The sequence below is a fragment of the Peromyscus leucopus genome, chromosome 2, assembly GCF_004664715.2.
Source record: "Peromyscus leucopus breed LL Stock chromosome 2, UCI_PerLeu_2.1, whole genome shotgun sequence".
NCBI classification, from domain to species: Eukaryota; Metazoa; Chordata; class Mammalia; order Rodentia; family Cricetidae; genus Peromyscus; species Peromyscus leucopus.
The window spans coordinates 37,710,895-37,734,926 of record NC_051064.1 but is presented as its reverse complement, the minus strand read 5'-3'; the positions used below and the strand labels follow the sequence as shown (position 1 = coordinate 37,734,926).

Below are 24,032 nucleotides of genomic sequence, written 5' to 3'. Positions count from 1 at the left end.
GAAGTTAAAGTAGTGTGTATACAGATTGTCCATATTTAAAGAATTCCTGAAAATGCTGGGGAACCCAGTCATTAAACTAGAGAAGGGAATGATAAAGGGAAAATATGTAAACGGTGAGCCCTTGTTAATTATGCATGTCTGTGATTGTGCTTTGCAGACAAATACTCTTCCAGCATCGGCAGGCGCTGGCGGAACAGCTGAAGGTCACAGAAGACCCCGCTCTTGTTTTGCACCTCACATCAGTCCTGTTATTTCAGTTCTCAACCCACAGCATGCTCCACGCACCTGGAAGATGTGTCCCACAGATCATTGCTTTTCTTCAGAACAAAATCCCAGAGGTATTACATTTTAATACATGGGAAATTTTTCAAGCTTTTAAACTTGGAGAATTTTGGATATGAATCATTGCCAGCACTCAGACAGAGAGAGAGAGGAGAGAGAGAGAGAGAGAGAGAGAGAGAGAGAGAGAGAGAGAAAGCCACTGCCACTAATATCTGTCTGTATCCAGGAATGGGGACAGTGAGTTAGGGGTTGTTTTGTTTTGTTTTTTATAATTGCATATAGTTCAAGAATCATTTAGCATTCTCTAAGATCCATGGTGAAAAGTCCTCTAATTTTAGAAGTTAAGTTTTCAGAAAAGATACAAGAATGTCAGAACTTCTCTCTGTTTCCCTAGTTTTCATTTAGCTTTCAAGGACCCCTCCAAATGTCTTGTCCAATTCGTCTAAGGAAGCCAACCCCCAGCTAAAAGCAATCTGGCTTCTTTGACTCTTATGATTTGGGTTTTTTTTTGTTTGTTTGTTTGTTTGTTTGTTTGTTTTTTGTTTTTTTTATCTTTTTGATGATAGAGCATAGCTAAATCAGTTTCTTATGATGTAGTCTGCACAGGCTTTCCTTTTCCTGATCTGCACCCTATCTGCACTCTGAGAGCACAGACCTTGCTTGTCATACTCAGCTTTTCATTAACGTGGCCATTGTTTCATGAAGATAAGGCCTTTCAGTTTGTACTGCTCAAACAAATCTACTTTATCTGGTCATAGAAAATCAGATGTGCTTCATACAGGTTCTTTGTTCTTTTCACAGGACCAGCATACTCTCCTGGTGAAATATCAAGGTTTGGTTGTAAAGCAGTTAGTCAATCAAACTAAGAAGAGTGGGCAGAAGGAAGATCTGTCCTCTGATGAGTTAGACAAGGAACAACACGATGTCTCCAATACCACCCGGAAGGAGCTTCAGGAACTGTCTTCATCAGTTAAGGACCTTGTTCTGAAGTCCAGGAAATCATCTGTGACAGAGGAGTAGTGCCCTTAATTTACTTTTATTTTTCCCAAAGTTGAAGATAAATGATCACCAAATTAGTCACTCAGCACACCCCAGTCTCCCCTGTTAATCCTCCCCACACAATTCAAATAAAACAGTGGTGTTGCATTAGATGCAAATCTTTTGGAAATTTTTACAAGTTGAGTTCTCCATGAAACATTTTCTTTTTACATAATCCTATGTGTAATTTTTAATGTAATAAAAGTTCTTCAAGGAGTTCTGATTCTAGAACATATTATATGCTTTAATGTTTTCAAGAAGTTAAAATGAAGAATAAAATAGAATACTTTTCATCTCTAGGAAAGAAATTGTTTGCTATTTAATTTCTAAGTGCCATATCCTGTATTTTGGCAGATATTTAAAATAATGTATTTTTTCATGGAAAAATGTCTTTGTTATGTCTGAAATAAAAATGAATCAGTTTTACTTTTAAATTAATAGAGAATGCTTTAAAACTAGAAAGTTTCAGATATATTTTGTATCACTAAGCTCCAGCTCTTGCTTTTGACAGATAGGCCTCCAACATAAATGTTTGCAGAAGCCTGAGAGGTGGCTTGACAGGTGAGGACCCTGGATAAGCAAGCCCCAGGAAACAGTGAGGGCAAGCCTGAGGTCACTGAGACAGTGCAAGGCACATTGTATAGTGGGGAGGCTAAAAGAACCGGGGTGTTTCTTTGACTAGATTTAGATTTTGTTTGTTTGATTTCAGTAGCTGCTTTACCCTGAGTTCTTTGTTGGAACCTGTGTAACAGGTAGATAGGCTGTTCTTTCTAATGAACACAGAATCTGTAAGTGTGATTAAACCAGGCAGAACTTTTATTCTAAAAACAGAATTATAAAACATTTTCTTTTTTATTTTTGCTATTCTTAGTTAAGGCTTACTAAAATAGTTCCTTGGAACAATAATTCAAACCAAGTAAGTTCTAAGCAGTGTCCTATTACTTTTCAAAAAGTTTAGATATTCTGTGTAATAAAATGTTTAAAGAATGCTGATTTATGTATTGCCTTAGGTGACATTGTAATTTATATACTTTAAAAATGTTTAAATACAAAATAAGACTACCTCTTTTCCACAGTGACAGAGTATTAATACTGCATGGAAGTAATTAATTACTAACTAAGCATTTGTTAAAGTTTACGATGGAACTTTATAGAAAACATTAAGGGGCTGGAGAGGCAGCTCAGTGGGTAAGAGCAGTGTCTGCTCTTCCAGAAGACCCGGGTTTGATTCCCAGCATCACCCACATGCCTGCTTTGTAACTCCAATCCCAGGAAATCCAATGCCTCTGGCCTTATAATCACACATGCAGACCAAACACGCTCCACACAAGAAAATGGTAAACATGATTCCACATGGGTAACTTTCTATTGCATATTTTCATATAAGCAAAAGAAGAAAAGGAATAAATTCTCTATGACTCCAAAATTATTTTATTTTTTTATTCAGCTTCCAAATTAATAAATACCTAGAATTTCAAATTTTGTTTAATAACATTATTTGTTTCAGGAAACACCAAAGTAATCCATGTTTGCATCACACTCTGCCTATAAAAATACAAGAAATTATCAGATAAACTCATTTTAATTTCACTTACAAAAATAAAGTAGAAAAAAAGTGTAAAGCTTTGTTACTCTTACTTGCATTTATTTTATTTGTCCCAAACATTGTTATTTTTCCTTAGTAAATAAAAAGTGTCTATTGTTTTATAGATAAAATTATATAGCTGACTTTGTAAAGAATTTATTTCTGATATATTCTTAATGGACTGGGTTGAGAACATTATTTAAAATAAAGTTGTCTGTTCTATTAAATTTTATATGCTATTCTGAAAGTACTTAGCAAAAGCAATCTATATAATGCTTCTATTTTGAATTACTGATTGTTAAAGGAAGTGATTTTTTATTACTCAAAAATAATACCTTGCTTCCTGGTGTTTTTCATTATTTGAAAGTTTGCTGTTCATCTTTGTAAATCATTTCTCAGCCAGATTTCAGTAATTGTATAGCCATGTTCTCATATCTGTAGTCAATAGAGCTATGAGAAAACATGCCCCACTTGTAATGTTCGGTGAGTTCCATCTGTAGACAAGTATAGTCAGTGGAAACCCGCTCCTGACCCCCCAGAAGATAAGGTGACTAGGAACAGGTACCTTCAGAATCTCAGTGTGCTTGGAGCCAAAGCCACAGTGCTATAGAGCGTGAATGGGAAGTGGCTGGAGCTCTGTGGGGGACGACCTTGGACATTTGGAAAAGTGCTTTACTCAGATAATGAATGAGACCCAAGTGTAGCAGAGAGCTAGACAGACAAGGAACCATGTATGGCTTTTGTTGAAATGTCATCAACCCCAGGCCCAAATGTTTTCTTTTTGTTGTTTGTTGTTTTTCTGTCAAAAACTACTTATGACAAATTGAATGAAAAAAGGGTGGGGCAAAAGGTTTGTTTTTGTTTTTGTTCTGTTTTTCACTTAAGTCCATGGAACCTTTACTTCAGTGTTACATAAGGAATATGATTAAAAACACACATAAAAAACTCCTCTGGGATATACATTTTCCACATATGTCTTGAGTCAATATTATTAATAAGTTATTTTTAATGAATGATATTTTTAAATATTAAAAAAAATTAAATAATTTAAATAACCTTAAAGGGTCTTGCAGATTGTTCTACTTGTTTATTGCAGCCATTATTCACAGCTTCTGTACAGATAATATTTTATTGATTTGGAAAGTCTCAGTATATTAAGTAAAAGCCTAGAGGGCTAGCAGAGTATGGATAATCATGGCTTCCTACTATGTGCCCTCTCTTTTACTACCCTAATATCCTGCTCCCTCCCTGTCCAGTCATAATTCACAACTATACACTCTTCAACAAACAGGCACAAAAAAAAAAAAAAGAAAAAGAAAGAAAGACTTTTTGAGACTTTCTGAAATGTCCAGGTCAAGTAAGAAATTTGTATGCTATAGCAGTTTGCTTTTGTTTTTGGTTTTTAGGCTTTTTTTGTGGGGAGTGGTTTTTTTGAGACAGGGTTTTTCTGTAATAGTCCTGGCTGTCCGGGAACTCACTTTGTAGACCTCAAACTCAGAGATCCACCTGCCTCTGCCTCCTGAGTGCTGCGATTAAATGTGTGCGCCACCACAGCCTGGCTGCTGCGTGGGTTTTATGAGAATGTCCCCCATAGATTCCGATGTTTGAATACTTGGTTCCTATTTAGTAGCGCTTTTTGAGTAGGTTTGGGATGTGTGGACTCAACAGGAAAACACCAGTGAGGTTTCAAGAGCTGCATGCAATTTTGAGTTTCCTCTCGTGTTTCCAGCTTGGGTTCACAATGTGAGGTCTCAGCTCGCTGCTTCCGTCCCCATGCCTGCCTGCTGTCGTCATGATAGTGATGCACTCCTATCCCCCTGGAACTGTAAGCCCTTCCCTCTATAGGCTGCCTTGACCATGATGTTTTATTACAAGATTAGGAGAGTGACTAATACATATGCTTTTCTCTTTAATTTGCCTTTTGTTATCAGTGAACCTAGAAATGGGAATACTTCCTTATAGCTATGTACTATGTAGTCCGTCTTTTCTGACTAAGTATATTCTGTAACTCTGAAGCTATATATAAACATTTATCCAAATACTTATATTGCCTTATGTAGTTAACATATACACACAAAATTCTAGAGCAAAAGGGTAAATATTTAGGTTATGCTGGAAAGTAATTTTAAATTCTGTATTTTTTTAATTCTTCCAGAGTTTAGGCAACATGCATTTTTATAATTCAGTAAGACATTTTAAAGAAACATCACTCTGTAATAATATAAAGAAAGGATAAGAGGGAACCACACTGAGCAGAGGCAACTGTTTGTGGCTGATAAAGCAATTTCTGTAGTTCTATTACATCTGGAATGAAGGGGTAAGGAATGATATGCCTAAGAGATGTTACTTACTAAAGTAGAGCCAGCAGAAGCTGTCAGAATAGAGGCTGGTAGAGAGTAAGTAAGGGAACCTAAGATCTCAGATGACAGGTGGATGGCAGTGCCATGCTCTGAAGAGGATATAGGAAGAGGATAAAAGCCTCATTCAGGACTGAGATGGCTACAAGTCACAGACGAAGATTCCAATAGATCACAGGCTACACTCCGGCAACCTAATAGTACCAGGGCAGACGACACCAAAGGTTTGCTGGTTGGAGTATGTAATTGTGAAGTGGCTCGTAAGGAGCACCGTGGAGTGCAAAGAAACTACCTAAGGGGAGAAAGGGAAGGGGAACCACAAGAGTCCCTTAGTGAAAGGAAGGAAGCGGGCTTCAAGAAAGGCCCGGCCAGAGGGACTTCCTGTAAAATGTGACAGTGCTCTGGGAGATTCTAGTCAGCAGACTTCGTGATCCTAAAGTGTTTGTTTGTTTGTTTGGGTTTTTTGTTTTTGTTTTGTTTTGTTTTTTTGTCCTTTCTGGTGGAGAGTTCAAGTGAAAGACAAAATGTAATAAACTGAGGGGGTCAATGAAGTTGAATCTGTGAGTGTAAGCCATCCTCTTGAAGAGTTTGTGTGTAAACCAAGAGGGCAGTGACCTCATAACTGGGTGGGGACATGAGTCCTGTGACATCATGGAGACTGCTTCCCTTCTTGTAGGTGGAAGAGAATTCCTAGTTATCAAGTACTCAATTCTATCACTAAGGAAAGGCAGATATGCTTTTGCGGATCAGATGTTGTTGCTAATCATGTTTCATCGCAATGCCCCACACATAAAACCCAAGTGAGTTTGACTTCAGGAAATATTAACATATGCCTTCATGGCTTAAAACAAGGACGGTGTAAGTCTGGTCAGGAAATAAATCAAGTTATGACAGGGTATTTCTTCTCTTCTCCCACCTTCTACACTGAAGGAATGGTCTCAAATGGAAATTCTAAGAACCAATACCATTTGTCACACAGGTCGGTGTGACCCATTGAGAATTCTCATGGCCAAGCCTCCCTTCTGATACAGTTGACTTCTCTGGACACTTCATAGTTTGAAGATTTCAAAAGGCCAGATGAGTTCATGCTTAAATGAAGTCACATAGTGTGGATAATGACAGAAGAATTGGCGCCAGCCCCTGGGGACACAGGCAGACGTCCAGCCACACTGCAAGTGACATAACATAATGACAGGTGACATAACAATTGGTGCCAGGCCCTGGGACACAGGCAGAAGACCATCCACACTGCAAGTGCAGAAAGCAGGTAACTGTCCTGAGTTGTTTCATTCACGTCCAACCCTCCAAGTTCTCAAATTTCCCAAGAAAGACGTGGTGGAGGCAACCAGCAACGTCTCAGCTGCTCTACAAAGAACTCCAAAGGTGAGAGTTCTCATCTCCCAGACAATACAACAGGAAAGACTGCCCTTCAGATGTTTCCTACCCATAAGGAGGATTTGGGTAGCCACCAGAAAACAACCAAAACTGGATTGATTAAGAAAATACAAAACAATACTTTCGGGGAGCACTTTTTTACAGTCATGGCCTTAATTGAGCTGAGTCAGTGGAAAATCTCAAGTGTATGTGTCTGTCTGCATAAGTGTTCTATATTTTAAACTTTGGGGCTTAGCCAGATACTTGAGCTACTAACTCTGGTCAAATTTCCCTTTAAGGATATTCTGAAGGGAAGTTTTTCCTTGCAGTTTTAAGTAGAAATTGACAAGGAGTGGTTTTTGGCTGAGGAGGAGCCTTGTGTGAGGTCACAGCGTTGGAGGAGAGAGCCTGTTTTTTCCTACAAAGTTGAAAGGCTGTAGGGACCGTTGGTGCTGATGACCCATTCTGTTCCTTTTGGAATTGACATGCCTGTGATTGAGAGGTGAATCCACCATCTATCCCGGACTCTGTAAGTCAAAGGAAAAAGCAGCTTGAAGAAACAGTGAGTTTTCTCTAAAGTTTCCTTTGTTTGTTTATATGGCATTTTAGGGCTTCTTAAAATTTTGCACTGTGAGATTTTTACAAACTTTCCAGGAAATGCTTACGATAAACTTTTGCTTGGAGGGTGGGTACCTACCATGAAGCCTTGGCTATTAGAGCTGATTCCTGCTTGATATTCTTTTTCTTGAGTTTACAGATTCCTTATTTTGATGACACTCATGGAGGCAGCACGGTGGCAGGTAACTGGAATTGCCTCCCGGGTTTTTAATTGTCTTCATACAGGGACATTTCCCTTTTCATAAAAGGGGAAGAGGAGATATCCCAGGTTTTATTCTGCTTAATTTATTTGAGTGAATAATGTTATCATTGGGATATTTCTTTTTTTTTTTTTTTTTTTTTTTTTTTTGGTTTTTCGAGACAGGGTTTCTCTGTGTAGCTTTGCGCCTTTCCTGGAACTCACTTGGTAGACCAGGCTGGCCTCGAACTCACAGAGATCCGCCTGCCTCTGCCTCGCGAGTGCTGGGATTAAAGGTGTGCGCCACCACCGCCGGACATCATTGGGATATTTCATGACTGAATTATTCATACAAAACACACCTTAAAGTCTTAGCCTTTAATAAAGGGGTTAATCAGAAGCCTCCTATATTCCAGAAAAATGTTACTACAGTCTAGAAGCAGGCATAGAACAATTCTAATCTGTTTTCAGAGGTTGAAGTAAAATGCCTCTATGTCCCACTCCCATAAATATATGATATATGCATCTAAAGTGCTGCTTTTTGAAATTGAGATGCCATTATTTGGGCAGAACAGACTCATCTGTCTCCCTTTTTTAGGCATACCCTCTTTGGTAACTGTCATCCATTAGAAACCAAATTCAGCATGCTAGCTATTTTGGAGTATAGAAATGTGTAAACTTAAAACATTAATAAAATGTGCAATTCTTGTACCTACAAAGAAAGAAAATATTTGAGCCACTTTGGCCATTATTTCAGGTTTGTAATACTGCCATGTGTAAATCCTAGCAAATTTAGCACAAATACATGTACATCACAGAAAATATTTCTAAGCATACATGTCAAGATAGATGCCTGAAGTCACAATTCACAATGCTTAATGAGGAAGGTCAATGCATTGTGTCTGTTTTCTGCTTCTATAGATTCCCATGTTGACCTTAGTTGAGTGCCAGTTTTCCATCCAAAGTGGTGTCATCTCACTGACAATCAGCTTTCTCTCCTGTTCAGCGTGTTTGCCCACAGCAGTATTTCGAGTAAAAATGTTTTAATTTGGATTATGCAAGCCTAAGTATTTTCTACTTATAATACTTACATTATCTACTTATTATACTGAAAATAAATGTTTTTATAGAACATTTTAGGGAAGCTTTGTTTTTGTTTTTGTTTTTGTTTTTTTGATGGTTTTCAATATAGGAACCATGGCCTCTTTAGAAATGAAAATCAAAAACTTCAACTCATGAAAGTTTGACTCAGCTGTCAGTTAAAGCTTGTATTTCATTACTCTTGTATAAATAACGTCCTCCTGTCTTGGGTAACCACTGATACCATAGAAGGACCTTTGAAGAGAGGGATGAGGAGTGGATAAGGGATGTTTCCCTCAAAAATACCTCAAATCCTCTCAAAATGATCAGCTTGAAAGTGTTCCTGCCTCTAAGTCAGACCACATGGCTCATGTGGCCAACAGCCCCGTCTCAGAACAACAACAATAATAAACTGAATGTAGTGGTATGGGGGCACCCAGGGCACCAGCTGGAGTGTGACAGGGACAGCACTAGGATCCTTCCAGAATGGTCTAGTAACTTACGTTATTTCTGTCTGCTGCCTCTTTGGCCCTGGCTACACATCTCTCTTTGGTTGTCTGACAACATTCTCAAACTTCACACATTACAACCAGGTACTTCCTTCTGCTTCAAACTGTACTTCCAACAGGTACACGCTCCTACAATCAAAGATACCATGATCCAGGCTGTGACTCAGCCAAGACCCAGGATAGAGTCATCTCTTCCCTACTCTTACTCTAGTCTTCTTTCACTTGGTTGACATTAGCCCTTTAACTGACTCCCTGCTGCTAGTTGAAGGAATAGCTCCCCTCCTATGCCCACCTCTTGTTGAGGCCTTATGAGCCCAACCTCCATTCATGACAGCTTTGCATTCTGAGTAAGTTCTGGTGATACTAACAGTCTACAGACTTCGCTGAAAGGCAAGGGGAACTCTTGGACTGGATGAGCCGGTTCTCAAATAACAGTGTAGCAGCATCTCTGGTTGTCATTAGCACTAGACATAAAAAATTGAATACATTAACCATTTTTTCTGTAGTGTTAAACTGGCTTAATCTAGTTGATGAGTAAATGAATTAATAGGTGAAAATGAACAGATTACAGGCAGGCATATTTTCCTGGTTCTGTAAAAAAAAAAAAAAGTAATGATTTGATAATTTTGTTAGAAGTGTTAGCACTCTTAAAAATATTAACCATTCTATGATTGTGACATGTAATTAAGATGAGGCTCCTATGGGGAATGGGGTTTCTATCATAAATTTTGATTAAATGCCTGCCAGTGAAGAACTAACCATGCTTCTAATGTGCAGGTTTTCTTCACATGAAGGTTAACATTTCTTTAGCAGCTATGTGGATATGACTGTCATTTGGGAAACTGTAAATACTGGCACTAAGCTGCTATGTAGTCTAAATTAAGATTCTGTTTCAAAAGTGATCTCCAGGAGCATTTTTATAATTATGCTATGACAGAAACTTCTAACCTTTGACCAATGAATTTTCTAAATTGAACAGCTATACTCTAATTTTATCCAATATTTCTCTTATTGTCAAAGTGATACTTTACAATATTTGATTTCCAGAGAACTACATATTAAAACATTTAAAAACTCTATGACCTCAGTCAAGAGGCATAATATCTCGGCATGTTTTCTTTTTTTATTTTACTTTTTAAAAATATTTAGATAATTGATATTTAATTTATTCCATTTAATTTTCACTTAAAGCAATATACACATTTCATTATTCTGTTAAATACCATTACACACACCATGTTGATGATGTCTAACATTATTTTAAAAATAGAGAACCCTTTCAAATCCTAGCCAAATTTAAGCTTATTTTAGCAACTGTCCAGAAGGCTATAATTAAAAGCACAAAATATATTTTGAAAATGTTAATCACTGGTCAGCAAATATTTATATAAAGAGTCACAGATAAACATTTGGAGCCTTAAGACTAGTGATCCTAGTATTGCAGGTGCCAGGTAGCCAAAGCAAGAGTGCTAGTACATGTGCATAACTGCATTCCACTGCAACTAGCCAGTGTGCCGGGCATGAGTGTGCTTTCATTCCACTGCAACTAGCCAGTGTGCCGGGCATGAGTGTGCTTTCATTCCACTGCAACTAGCCAGTGTGCTGGGCATGAGTGTGCTTTCATTCCACTGCAACTAGCCAGTGTGTCGGGCATGAGTGGGCTTTCATTCCACTGCAACTAGCCAGTGTGCTGGGCATGAGTGTGCTTTCATTCCACTGCAACTAGCCAGTGTGCCCGACATGAGTGTGCTTTCATTCCACTGCAACTAGCCAGTGTGCCGGGCATGAGTGTGCTTTCATTCCACTGCAACCAGCCAGTGTGTCGGGCATGAGTGTGCTTTCATTCCACTGCAACTAGCCAGTGTGTCGGGCATGAGTGGGCTTTCATTCCACTGCAACTAGCCAGTGTGCTGAGCATGAGTGTGCTTTCATTCCACTGAAACTAGCCAGTGTGCTGGGCATGCACTAAGGACAGGTTCTGGTCCCACTGCCTGGGGGCCTCCCAAACAGTTCAAGCTAATCAACTGTCTCACTTATCCAGAGGGCCTGATCCAGTTGGTGCCTCCTCGGCTATTGGTTCATAGTTCCATGTGTTTCCACTAGTTTGGCTATTTGTCACTGTGCTTTTTCCAATCTTGGTCTCAACAATTCTCGTTCATACAATCCCTCCTCTTTCCTGCCTTTAATCTTAGCACTCCAAAGGCAGAGACAGGTGGATCTCTGAAAGTTTGAGGCCATTCTGGCCTGCATATTGAGTCCCAGGCCAGCCAGGGCTGCATGGTGAGACCCTACCCCCCCAAAAAAAAAATTATTGTTTTTGTGGGGGGTAGGAGGATGTTTTTGTTGTTTTAGGTTACACTTTATAATAACCAGGATAAAAAGAGAATAGATCATGACTCCTCACTTAGTATTTAGGTTAATAAAGCATAATTATAAAACTTACAGACTCTTCGTTCTTCCCCTTTCTCAATACATGCACACACAAGGTCAGATAAGAGGGAAACCACCTATTTTATAGTATACATGTAGTTTTGAAATTTTCACTGAATCATGTGCTTGTCTTTTTGGACTTTTGAAACAATCAAAATTAAACACCTATAATATGTGAATCAGTTTATTACCAATTCATTATTGTTAAAGCTGTCTTAGGAGAGCACAACTTGTGTGAGAGGAGGATCCACCCCTACCCCAAACTGCACTTTTCCCAATGGGGAGACATGGGAGGAGCACCTTCATAACCTGGGCAGGGGCTGAGGACAAGCAGAGCACCTTCACAGCCTGGGCAGGGGCTGAGGACAAGCAGAGCACCTTCACAGCCTGGGCAGGGGCTGAGGACAAGCAGAGCACCTTCATAACTGGGCAGGGGCTGAGGGTGGAAGGAGCACCTTCATAGCCTGGGCAGGGGCTGAGGACAAGCAGAGCACCTTCATAACTGGGCAGGGGCTGAGGGCTCCTTCCAGGAAAGGCACCTGGCTCCTCAGCAGAGTAAATGAGAAATGTTGCACGTGGGAGCACTTCATTCCCGGTTACTTACAGATGAAGTGGTTGGGGGCTGGGGGTGGGGAATAGAACGAGTCAATTAAGGGTGGGAAATTTTATGCTCAGTTCTTCCAAATGAGAGAAACTCATGCAAAAGAAGAGAGAGGGATAAAGCTTTTCTCATAGGACCTTTAATTCAAAAACTGCACTCTGGGTCTGTCTTCAATATTAGTCATACATGAAAATTGTTGAAATGACGAACAAGATAAAAATTTTAGTTACTCTGTCATGGATCTGCTTTTCCAATACTGTCTAAAACTGGACAAGAAGAAAATTTTGCCCTAGACTGTAGTTGTGGCCATGCAAAGCTGAGCTCTTCAGGCTTTACCAGTGACCATCAGTTGTGGGCATGGCCAAGGAGGCTCCCGGACGCACTTCCTGCAGCTCTGCTCCACTGTGACCCCCACCCACTCCTCTCGATTCCACAGCCGGGACTGTGGCTGCCCTCGGCTTTGGAAACTCTCTCACCTTTTCCGAGTCTTTCTGCTATTCAGCTTTTAAGACATAATTCTGAATTCTACCTGCAGTTTTCTGAAAATTATTGTGACTTCCCCGAGCACCCCATTCACACCTCAAAGCATTTTCAAGGGTCTGCTTTCCTTTCTTCTCACACTTCTTTGATCCATGGATGTTCCTCAGGCTCATTGCAGACGGTTAACGCAACAGTCACTAGGGACCTGGTTGAAAACAGGCTTTCCTCTGCATTTTCTGCAGAGCAGACTACTAACTAGAGATGATGAGGGCTATGGGTGGTAACTTACTGAGAGCCATGAGCACATACATCCAGAGTCCAGTCTAAAAGAATGATGGAGTAAAGATGTGTCTCTGTCCTGGTTTGGTTTCCATTCCTCTGATAAATACCGTGGCTGATGCTGAGGACCAACTTTGTCTAAATCTTTGAGAATTAGAACAGATAAAAATAAAAGCTGAATTTTAAATATTGCTCTCCACTTACTGTCATCATTTTAATCAACAAATTTTAAGTGATTAAGAGTTTGCAACTATCAAGTAGTGGTATTACCACTGTACCAGCTATAATTTTACTTTTAATCACATTCTGGTGAGAAGTAGATTACACACTTCATGTATACATGTCACAGTCACATTATTGTAGGTGACCAGCCAGAAATTACTGCAAAACCCATTTTTGTGTCTCATTTCCAATAGCCATAGTAATCCAATAATGATCACAATAAACAAAAACAAATACGGACTTGCACTGAATATTACATGGGACTTGTCCTTACTTTTGAAGACAATTTGCTTCACTTTGTACAGCTGCCAGCCCATTGGCTTCAGATACAAAACAAACCTCTGCATCTATGGGTAAGAGGCTGTTACCTGGCAGTAACTAAGACATGGTAAGGGATGCAAATAAATAGCAGCCTCCCCCCACCTTTTTCCTATTTTCAGAAAACACATCTGTAATGAAAGCCACCATTAAAAAAAAAAAGCTTTCTGCTATGTGAAAAAACAAAATAAATTATATCTAGTAAGTGCCAGGAACCTGAACTATACAGAAATATTTTTACTAAATACTATGTCAGTGTAAAAACAAAACAAAAATAACAGTGTGTTCCTCTAAACCCACTTTCTCCTCTTGTTAGATGAGAGAAACAGAGCAGAGAACAAACCAAGGACTTCAAAGCCATCTCGGCTGCCAGACTTAGTGTTTCTGTGAAAGTGAGATCACAAGCACACTTTAAGCGAATGGGAACATAAAATGAGTCCGGAGGGGCTGCGTCTTGCAGTCTTGCAGGCCATCCAAGGAGTCTCCCATCAGAGGCCCCCTCACCAACTCTCCCCCTTTCTCCCATTCCTCCTTCTCTTCATCTTTGCTGGGAGAGTCTGATATTTGGATATGGTATTGCATAGAATATTAATTGGCTATATAACTCATTTGTTTCAGAGTGGATGTTCTTTCATGAGGAAATGAGATCACACAAGTTGAAGTGAGGTAACAATTTTCTTAAAGTGACCAAAACAGTAACAAATATAAGACAGCCTTTAGCATCTAATTTGAGCTGATCTTAAAGGAAACCTTTTTCATTCTTAGCTCTTCAGTTAACTAAGCTTCAACCTCAATAGATCACACATGGAGAATTTGTAATATAAAACAAGGCTTGTTTAAATAAATTTGGATTAACACTATGAAGCCATCCTATTAAACATTTGCAAATTTTGATTTGGAGGTGCATTCAAATTTCCCAGATGCCCCTGGAAAGAAGTCTGAAGGCAAGATAAATGCCTTCTTCATAACTTAGTCCCCACATGTAACATAGTGATGTTAAAATAAACTGAATTTTTACATTCCATGTTCAAGACCAAGAGACTATGTACAGATATGTGTTGAGATTTAATAGGAAATTTCAAGACAGGCAATTCCTGCCCATGATACAAAGTTCTCTGCTACAAAAAGAAAACCTAGTGCTCCATGCATTGCCAGCAGCACACTGTCCCTTGTGGTTGCAATAACGACTGGCTTTTTAAGTAAAACATTGGTTCACTGGAAATAGTGTAGATTTCGAGCACTATCCAATGTTATAGAACTATTGTATGTAAGAGATTACATACACATACTTAAATTTTGTTACTTTTCCTGTCTATTCACACTATATTTCCCACATGCTTTCCTCCTCCACAATTTTTACATTCTATAATTATTGGAAATATTTAATATAACCTGATTGATACATGTTATCTAATTTGTTCTATTGGTATAAAATAAAAAAAAAATTCTACCCTGTAAGGCATATTACAGTTACGTTTTGGCATGTATTTAGATTTTGTCAATACACATATCATTGCCAAAATATGTGGTATAATGCTGATAATGCACTGTTTTGTATAGTATTACTATGAGCTATCACCCCCCATGCCATGAACACTGTCAACTGAGATTAAAATTTGCAGGTCAATTTCAAAGTTCATGACTATAACAAGGAGTTTATGTGATATACGATAAGCCCTTCCTGGTGGCCTGTTGCTCTTCCCAGAGATGCCTAGGACTAGGACCTCTCTCCAGGTCTGTGGAGAGCTGGAAAGAGCTCTAGTAGTCAAAACTCAGCCCTGTGCTACTCAGTCTCATGCAGACTCGAGAAGAGTCTGAAGACTGCAGGGGCCTCCATTTTTGAAGGAGAATGAAAATGTGTGAAATGACAGTGAATCTGTAGTTCACACCTTTGCCCATCAGCAAAACCTCTGCCAGACCTGAACAAAGGTAGGGTTTTATATCCAGTGATTTGGCACATCCATCTATAGGAAGAGAAAAAAGATTATCTGCAGGCTTCTTAGAAATCAAGGAAAATACGCCCACCAAACCTACAGGAGGCACTTCAGACATGAAGGAAACACAACAGCATCCCTCATAGAACATTCCAACAACCCGTTTTGTGGGCCTTGATAAATCTGATAAAGTAGGAATCCTTCACAAACTGCCATCGGTTTCATCTGAGACATTTTAAATTACCTGGTAGATGGGAGGTGCTGTAGGGCTCCAACTTGAAGACCAGCTTCAAGAAGGTGTGACTTGTTTATCCTGAGCTTAAGCTTTGGTTATGAGGGATACAGCCCACACAGAAATATATGCAATACAAGGCAGAAGTTTAACATTTCTAAGAGAATCATAAATAATTCAAATTAGACATATCTCAAATCACATAATTTCTGAATTTGCTCTCATAAACCTTTTAATTGAAACTGTTGAAGATTTCCTTAGAAGGACCAGAAATTATCTCTTCTTTCATTCTTGTGTTTAATGATAAGATCTCCAGCCAGGAGAATCTACTACTGTACACACCAATGCCAGAAAATTTCAAAGGAAATGGAATTTGGCTAGTCTGCTACAAGCTCAGAAAAAAATGTGTGATTGGCTATAAAAGCTTACTTATTGCTTTTTCTTGAATAACTCAAAGTTCTTCCTCCCTTTTTTTTTTTAAACTGGAGTTGTCATTTAGATGAATTGCAGATTAAACAAAAACTGTTCTGTAGACACTATTAAATAAATAATGTCTATCACTAAAAATCACTGCAAAATAAATATATTCTTCATTTAACTGAACAACTTCCAATATTATCCATATATTAGAGATAGAAACTATTTCTTATATTTAAAGGCATATTTATTTTACAGAAAATCATAGAAGATAATTTTTATTTGATGTTCTATATTATGAGATTTTTTAAAAAAAAAATATAAAGATTACAGTGTTAGGATCAACCCACTACAACATAGTGATTAGAGCCCTGAGCAAGGCCCTGACTTCCTGGAATAGGAATTTTTAACTGGCCCTGCTCTGCAGCAATGGCTAAGATGAATATATTTGACATCTTGTTTGTGGTGACTTAATGGAGTGAGGATTGACTAGTGAATGAAATTATTTTAAAATATTGGAGAGATGAAGTGATCAATCGATTTTCTAGTGCTCAGCTCCTCACCTCTTTATGGCTTCTAACTGAGATCACTAATGGAGAGTTCATGGAAAGGTCATAGCTTCTCTTTCTGATTCTGTTTCCACAGACTATGGCAACTTCTTCTGACCCATGCACCTAAATGCCTGTCTTGGTGAGGGTTTTCTGATGATTAATTCGAGATGCAGACATGGCCCTGGTGATAGGCTTGCTCCTTCCTCAGTCGTCTTAGTTTCTACAATGCCAGATGGCAATTTTTGCTGGCAAGCTTGAATTTTTCCATTGGGCGCAAGGGAAGCCATTAAGAACAGTGTTGGGTGTGCAGATTGATGACTGTCCACCACCACTCAAATCAGCTACCAGCTGGCAGTAGTTAGGAAGGTGATGAAGCAATTTCCAGCTAAGAAAGGATGCCCAAAAACAAAATAAAAATAAAAAACCTGACATGATTAATAGCTTTCTGAAATTTTACAGATTGCTTGCTGACTATCCAAGGAGCATACAGAAGAGGTAGATGACACTTGCTAGTGTGTATTAGATTTTTCCTGATAGGCTCCATCACTAGGAAACAGGATTGCATTGTCTCTGACATACACAGAGCTTGTGTGATACTATTAGATAAATCAGCTCTTTAAATCACTCCTAGTCTTTAACAAGGTCTGATGCTAAGATTCCCAAAAAGGCCTCAAAGAGAGTAAGACAACCCAGGAACTGGTTTTGCTTTTCTAAAACATTTTTTTCCAGGAATGACCAAGCAAGAACACAGGGAATGGAAGAATAGCTTGAAATCACACCTTCTGAAACTTCCATCATTCCTTTTGTAATGATGGATTGAAAGAAAGCTGAGATATGGTTAGGACTTGGAGATACAGTTACCCTACGAGCAAGATTCTTCTTGTCCTGAGAGTTGCTTTACACCAGTGGATTAAAAATCAAGGGTAGCATGAAGCCTGTGAATTGTTAGAGTCCTTTGCTTCTAGAAAGAGCAAAATGTCTGAAAAAATGTTATGCATTTACCTTGGTGAGAATGATGATGTCTTAACTGTTTCAGTTAATGGCTACCATCACAGCACCATTCTAAAAGTAATTTCTCCATGAAACCATACAAAGTGCCTTTTTTTTGTCTTTGTTCATCTCCACTGAATTAATTAACAGATGGAAAGGTCTAGTCAGCTGCTCTGTTTCATGGGAGAGTACTTCACTGGCTCTCATGAGAATTCATGTTTGAACCATCCACACAAAACATTTGAGCTTCCAACAATCTGAGCTTGCAAGGATTCTCTAGAGACTAATATCAAACATTCCACCACAATTCTATGTTGCTTGTTTTAGATTATTTTTGATTGATGCCCCGAAGTTATGGCTTTGGTTATTTTAAGACTGTTGAATTTTGTTTTTCTTTCAGTAGCACTTTGAGTGGGGGGTGGGGTGGGGAATAGCTACTCCTTCAAGATGGGAAGCAGTTCTGGCCATAGGGTCTCCACCAAGCAGAGCAACCTGCGGCCAACTTATTGTGACTCTTCTGTTTTACATGTACTTTGGGTATGATCATAGGCAGTCAATAGGATTCTCATTCTGTAGTTTAAAAAAAAGGGGCGGGGGGCAGAAAGGTCAAATGACTTCTGTAATAGCAAACTAAAAGTTTGTACTAAGGTGAGTGCTATGGGAATCTTCACCTTCTCATTTCCAAGCCAGCATTCATCTTATGTTTTGGTTATGAGCAAAAAAATCAAATAAGGTACTGCATTATATGTTTGCCTATCCTCAGAATGAGAGAAAAACATGAAAGAAAAACCTAAAAGCAGAACCTACTTACTAGTTTGTCTAACTCTTTTGTGGGCTTTTAGTGCGCGCGCGTGTGTGTGTGTGTGTGTGTGTGTGTGTGTGTGTGTGTACATGTATATGATGTGTGTGGGTACTGGCAAGCCGAGAGTACATGGGGACATCAGAGGACAAGTTTGTGGAGGGCATTCTCCCCTTCTACCGTTATGTGGGTCCAGGGATCAAACTGAGGTCGTAAAGCTTGCGTGGCCTCTCCCTGCTGAGGCCCCTGAACAGCGCAAAGCACATGTATGTGGACTGTTCTGAGTAAGAGCACATATCTGTTTCTCTGCCATGGTGTAGATGAATAATAAACTTGAAAGGTTTCCTTTTGTCAGGAATCTCATTTAACTCTCCTCAGTCTTAAATTAAGCATCAACAACACTTGTGCTAACTATGGTGGACCTAGTGGCAATACCTTGAGCTTTACCATAGTCATGGATTCTTCAAAGTCAGATGTGCCGACCTCTTAACAGAGAACTAAAATATAACTATCTGGGAACTTTTTCACTGGATCTCAACTGTCCCCGTAAGTTTAGAGAAAAAAATCTTTTAAATGTCCTACTCCTGCTGTTTTATTAAAATACCTTTATTAGCCAGTGTTCAAAGGACACTTGAGAAGTCTTCTCAGTCACCCTTGTAGGGCCTGCGGAAGAGCCATCCCTGGCCTATCGGACCCTGAGGACTTGATCTTCTACTCTCTAGTCTTTGTTGTTGAGCCTGTGGCATATCTGGCACACCTATCATGTATATGAATTAATGCACTAGCATTGGAATCGAATCCTCTTCTCACTTGGGCTTTTGACAGTACTTGTACTAGACTCCAGCTTTCCCACTCATTTATTCAGTTGTAACGTTTCGTTCAGACCATGTTCTGAGATGCACAGGTGACGTGAAATGTAAACCCCTTGAGGAGCCAACAACCCAGGGGGACACACTGGAAAAAAGAAATGAACAAAATGGGGCGAATAAAAATGTACCTTTGAACTCAGGAGAGAAATTTATGTCCTGAGAGGTTAAAAACCCTTCATACAGAGTGGGTTTTTAGTTGGACCATGATTGGGGGAGAATTGTTAGGTTGGACAAATAAAGGACTAATATATGTATATTGTTTTACTTTCTTATCAGAGACACAAGGAGAGAAGTGCATCACAGTCAGTCATACAGGAAAGTTCAAAGTCCTGAGGACATAGTGTTTCTGGGGAGGAGTGAATCATGGGAGGTAACTGGAAAGGGTGAGAGATAATAAGATGGTAGGAGAGAACATATTGTTTCTCTCCCTGTCTAGGCATCTAGAGCTTTTGTTTCTGTCTTTGATTCTTCTGTTAGTCAACAAACTTCTCCTCATCTTCCATGTTAGCACAAAGCATCCCCCTGAACACCATCAGCATGCAAAGCCCTGCCCAAAGTGTGCCCCATTCATTGGGTTCTTGCCACAGTTGGTATAAAGAGTAGACTACATGGATAGCTCAGGAATCCCGTTCCCCTTGATTCATCATCTGCTGTTTTAAAGAAAAAGAAAGGTTACATATACAGAAAGGAGCATGTGTGTAAAATGCAAAAAAATACCAAAGCTTCATAAAGGAGAATTCATTGTATATTCAAATTATTTTATCTGACTTCCTTGTCCTCTTTCAACATCAAAAGTGAAATTTAAACTGAACTCTGATGTTATGTATTTATCACCACCATGCTTCTAAAAATTGTTCTATTACATTGTGTGTACATGCATGCATTTATGATTGTGAGTGTATGCACATACGTGCGTGCGTGCGTGCGTGCGTGCGTGCGTGCGTGTGTGTGTGTGTGTGTGTGTGCATGTGTGTGTAGTTTTCTGATGACTGCATTTGTCTGGTTGGAACTTATGCGAAAGACACAGCTTTTATAGAATCTTTTGTCACTACCTGTGTCATAGAATGTAAAGCTTGGTATTGGGAAGAATGCATGTGCCGTATCCCCCTTTATTACCGTATGGTGAGATGGCATAGGACCATGTATTAATTACAATATGGTGAGATGGTGTAGGACCATGTGTTTATTTGTCCTTTTGTCCTTCGTGGACATTCAGACTGTGTCTTGATATATGGATAGTCTATTGTTCTGAGCAGGCATGTATGATTGTTATTTATCTATTGGTACAGTAGAATTTGCTGAACTCTTTCAGTAACTATGGGTTAAACTGAGAAGATTTCCTGGTAGCATCTTGGCTCTCCTCTAATGCATTTTCTTGGGTCTTTCTTCAGCTGTCCACCTTTTCTCCTTTATGAATTTGTTGGACTCCTTTGTATGCTCTGGATGTGAGCTCTCAGTGGATAAAAAACTTGCAAGACCTTCTTTGACTCTGTGGCTTATTTTCACTAATTTGGTTTTTTGACAAATAGAAGCTCTTACGTGTAACTGAACATGGATCTCATGCTGCTAGTACTTTTTCTGTCTTAAGAGCTTTTTCATATTGACATGTTTATACAGACTGTATTGTCAAATTTTTCTTTTCCCTATCTTATAATCGGGCAGAAATGATATTGTCCCATGAAGGAAGATAATATGCATCTAATTTCATGCTTTTCACTTGGAAATTCAATTGCCCCAGGGCCATTTGCTGAAAAGACCATTCTGTCCCTCACCACTCATCTTGGTCAATAGACCTTTCCAACTTTTTGCATGCAGCACTGTCTCTTTGGTCACACTTCCGCATGTGTGAGTTCGTTGTGAGCCCCCTTCATCCCAGGGATCTGTGTGGCTAAAGCTGTGTTTGTACCCCCACAGTGTGTTGCAGCAGTTCTTCACAAGCATCCCTATCTTGTTCTTGATTGAATGTGACTTGATTGTTCTCGGGCTTTGTATTCCTCTGTGGGTTATAGAATAAGTTCATAAATGCCACCAAAAATAGCCCAGCACCATTTTATCTCGATTTGCAGAGCAAGTAGAGGAAAAACAAAAGACAGGTTCAGAACACTGAATTTTAACTCCATGAACATCTCATATCCTTCCACTTATTTGGATTTTCTTAATATTCCCTCAAAGCTTTTATCACTTTCTATATAATGGCCACATGACACAGTAACTGAGCAGTTATGATGTTTCAAGAATCACTTTTGATAATTTTACTCTCTGATTATTGCCACTGAATGATAACAGGATAGATTTTCACCTACAGATTTTATCCATTCTTATACCTGAAGACAAAACGGAATACTTGATTCCCCAATCAGGTTACCAATAAAGGATACATTTGTTTCTCTCCAGTCTTATTTTTGTTATTGCTGTGGGGTTTTGAGTTTGGTTGTTTGTTGTCTTTTTCTTCTTTTCTGACTTCGATGCCATGTATGACTTCCTGGCAAAGCTGAATAGAAGTAACTGCTGTAGGCATTCTTTGCTAATTTCTATTCTCTCACAGAGCCCTTTCTCCCAAACTCAAAGGGTCCCTTTTTATTTTCCTTGTTTCTGTTATTCCTCCAGTTTATATATTCACACCTGAAGATTTGGAGCTAAGAACCACAAGTAACAATACACAGTGCTGAGATTTTGATTAGAGTGGTTTTAGAGTGGTTTTAAATCAAACTTTTAATCCCAATGACTATTAATTTGTCTAGTGGAACCAATATTTATTCGTGACTGTGTACTAGCCAATGCCTTTCTCTCCCATTCTCTCTTTACCCTTCATCTTATTCTCTCTTTGGAATTTTTCAGGCCTGGAATGACATAGAAATCCTCATTTTGTGTGTGTGTGTGTGTGTGTGTGTGTGTGTGTGTGTGTGTGTGTGTGTTCAAACCAGGTCCTGGGCACTACCAACCAAATTTCCTTGTTGATCTTAGTCTTCTAAACCAAAACTCAAAGGAAGATCTCAGAAATCAGTCCTCACTGGTTGTCATGGTCACCATAGCTGGGAAGGCTTCTGTGAGGAAGAGGCTCCTTGTGAGATTGTCCCTTTTCCTAGCTTGCTGATTTCTTTTCCTTTTTTTTTTTTCTGACTGAATTTTTATTTTTTGCCAATTCTGCAATGCATTTTATTTTGTTTTCTATTCTTAGGAGAACATTTTTGTACATGTAATTTTTCAAAGCTTCAACAATAACCACCTTTGCAATTAAATTTTAACTGAAATCTGGCATCACATAGTATTAAAATTGTCCTTAACCTGCACTAAGTTGTTCCCTTTTAATGCCCATATTTCCTTTGTCTGCCACAGCACAGTGGCCTTCGCTGACTGCTTGGTCCCCTTCGCACTCCACAGCTTGGGTTTCTCCACAGCCTTTTCCCTTTTCTCCTTTCCTATGCTGCAGCCTTCTCTGACAGCCTCATCCAATACCGTCACGTCAGCTCCCCCTGCAATTTATCCACCTCTAAATGGCTCAGCTGTGACAACGGTCAAACTTGCTTTAGCGCAACACTCCACTCCAAGTTTGTGGACAGACAGCCGGATGCCTCTCAAGTCCTGTTCCTCAAAATCAGTGCACATAAATTTGAATTAATCTTGCCCCTTATTAGTTTTCTTCCATTCCCCATCTTCTTTAACACACTAATCCTACAAGAAACCCAGATGTGAAACCTCAGGATGATTCTTTCTGACTCCTCAGCACATTCAGTTAGGTCCTACTACATCCCGATTCACCCTCCCACAGCTCACATTGTCCTCTTCTGAGTAAGATGGACATCACCTCCAGCCTGAGCACTTCAAATGCTTCCATCCTTTCCTAACTGCCAATTTCGCTCCCATTCATCTCCCACGCTTCTCAGAATCCCAGGAGTAGATACATGAATCTCTAAAAGCCTGTCTCACACTGTCAGTTCTCGTCTCCATTATCAGCCTGCACATTTGGCAGGACACAGTACATAGCCCGTGTGTGTGATTAAACTGTACCATCTACACTTGTGTAAACAAACTAGCCACTACTACAATAATGGAATTGATTAATGACACATTTCTCAGAACATATCCCTGCCTATAACAAGATACGGTTGGGCAAATCGTGATTTATGCCACTTGGCATTCATTGCTTGCTCTTGTTTATGAATGCCTCATATGTACAAGTGTGCTTACCAATTGTGTTAGCCCCTAGTAAGGCCCTTCCTCATAACCACAAAGACAGAGAGGTTTATGCAGATATCAGACTCCAGTTTCTGAAAGGTGCAATTTGAATTTCTAGCTCCTGCATTTCATCATCCAAGTGATTTTGGCTTCAGAAAACAGTCTCTTCACCTGCCAAAGAGAAAATTTATAATAGGCTTTGGGGGATGGGATTATAGTGAAGATGAAAAGACTCTATATGCATTTGTTAAAATAGTATCCTCCTTTCAGGAAACTGGAGTATTACACACCATTGCTAATGTTTCTATTACACCAAGGGTGGTGCTGTTCATGTCCATTCTGCCCTATGATTCACGAGTCGGCCCCCCATCCCCCACCAACTGCTGCCTCTAACTCCACCACCACTACTGCCATTCACAGCCAGAAGCTAGTTATAGCACCTGGGAAAGTGACTGTAGGCACCCCAATGGGCAGTAATCATTCATAGCCGCCAACCCACTTGCCAACATCACAGCATTTCATGTGATACTATTGCTAGGCTCACTCCAGGTAGGAGAGACACAAAAACAAGAACATTACCCAAGCCAAACTTGAAGAACCAATTAGTTTACTGGGGTTTCTTACAGAGTATGAGTGAGAGGATACATACAGCAGCAGAAATGACTCCAAGACAGCTGCATTACCAAAGCCCACCTCTGTATGAGCTACACCTC

The 24,032-nt window shown here is 39.4% G+C and overlaps 2 protein-coding genes across 4 annotated transcripts in view; both read left to right on the top strand.

Annotated features, from left to right (window-relative positions):
* Positions 1 to 2,390, top strand: part of Ufl1 (UFM1 specific ligase 1) — a 31,679-nt gene extending 29,289 nt beyond the window's left edge. The window contains exons 18-19 of the mRNA XM_028877984.2: positions 158 to 338; positions 1,084 to 2,390. Of these exons, the coding sequence (XP_028733817.1) occupies positions 158 to 338; positions 1,084 to 1,302 (400 nt within the window). The 3' untranslated portion in view covers positions 1,303 to 2,390. The remainder of the gene's footprint in view (positions 1 to 157; positions 339 to 1,083) is intronic.
* A 3,644-nt stretch (positions 2,391 to 6,034) lies between these two features.
* Positions 6,035 to 24,032, top strand: part of Fhl5 (four and a half LIM domains 5) — a 38,009-nt gene continuing 20,011 nt past the window's right edge. Inside the window, exons 1-2 of one of the 3 annotated variants that reach the window (XM_037202477.1) lie at positions 6,565 to 6,645; positions 13,970 to 14,017. Coding sequence is in view for 1 of the 3 variants with exons in the window: in XM_037202476.1 (XP_037058371.1) it covers positions 6,451 to 6,645 (195 nt within the window). In the remaining 2 variants the exon portion in view is untranslated. Of the gene's footprint in view, positions 6,646 to 6,683; positions 7,199 to 13,969; positions 14,018 to 24,032 lie in introns of those variants that run through there. The other 2 variants (XM_037202476.1, XM_028877985.2) reach the window with 2 other exon arrangements.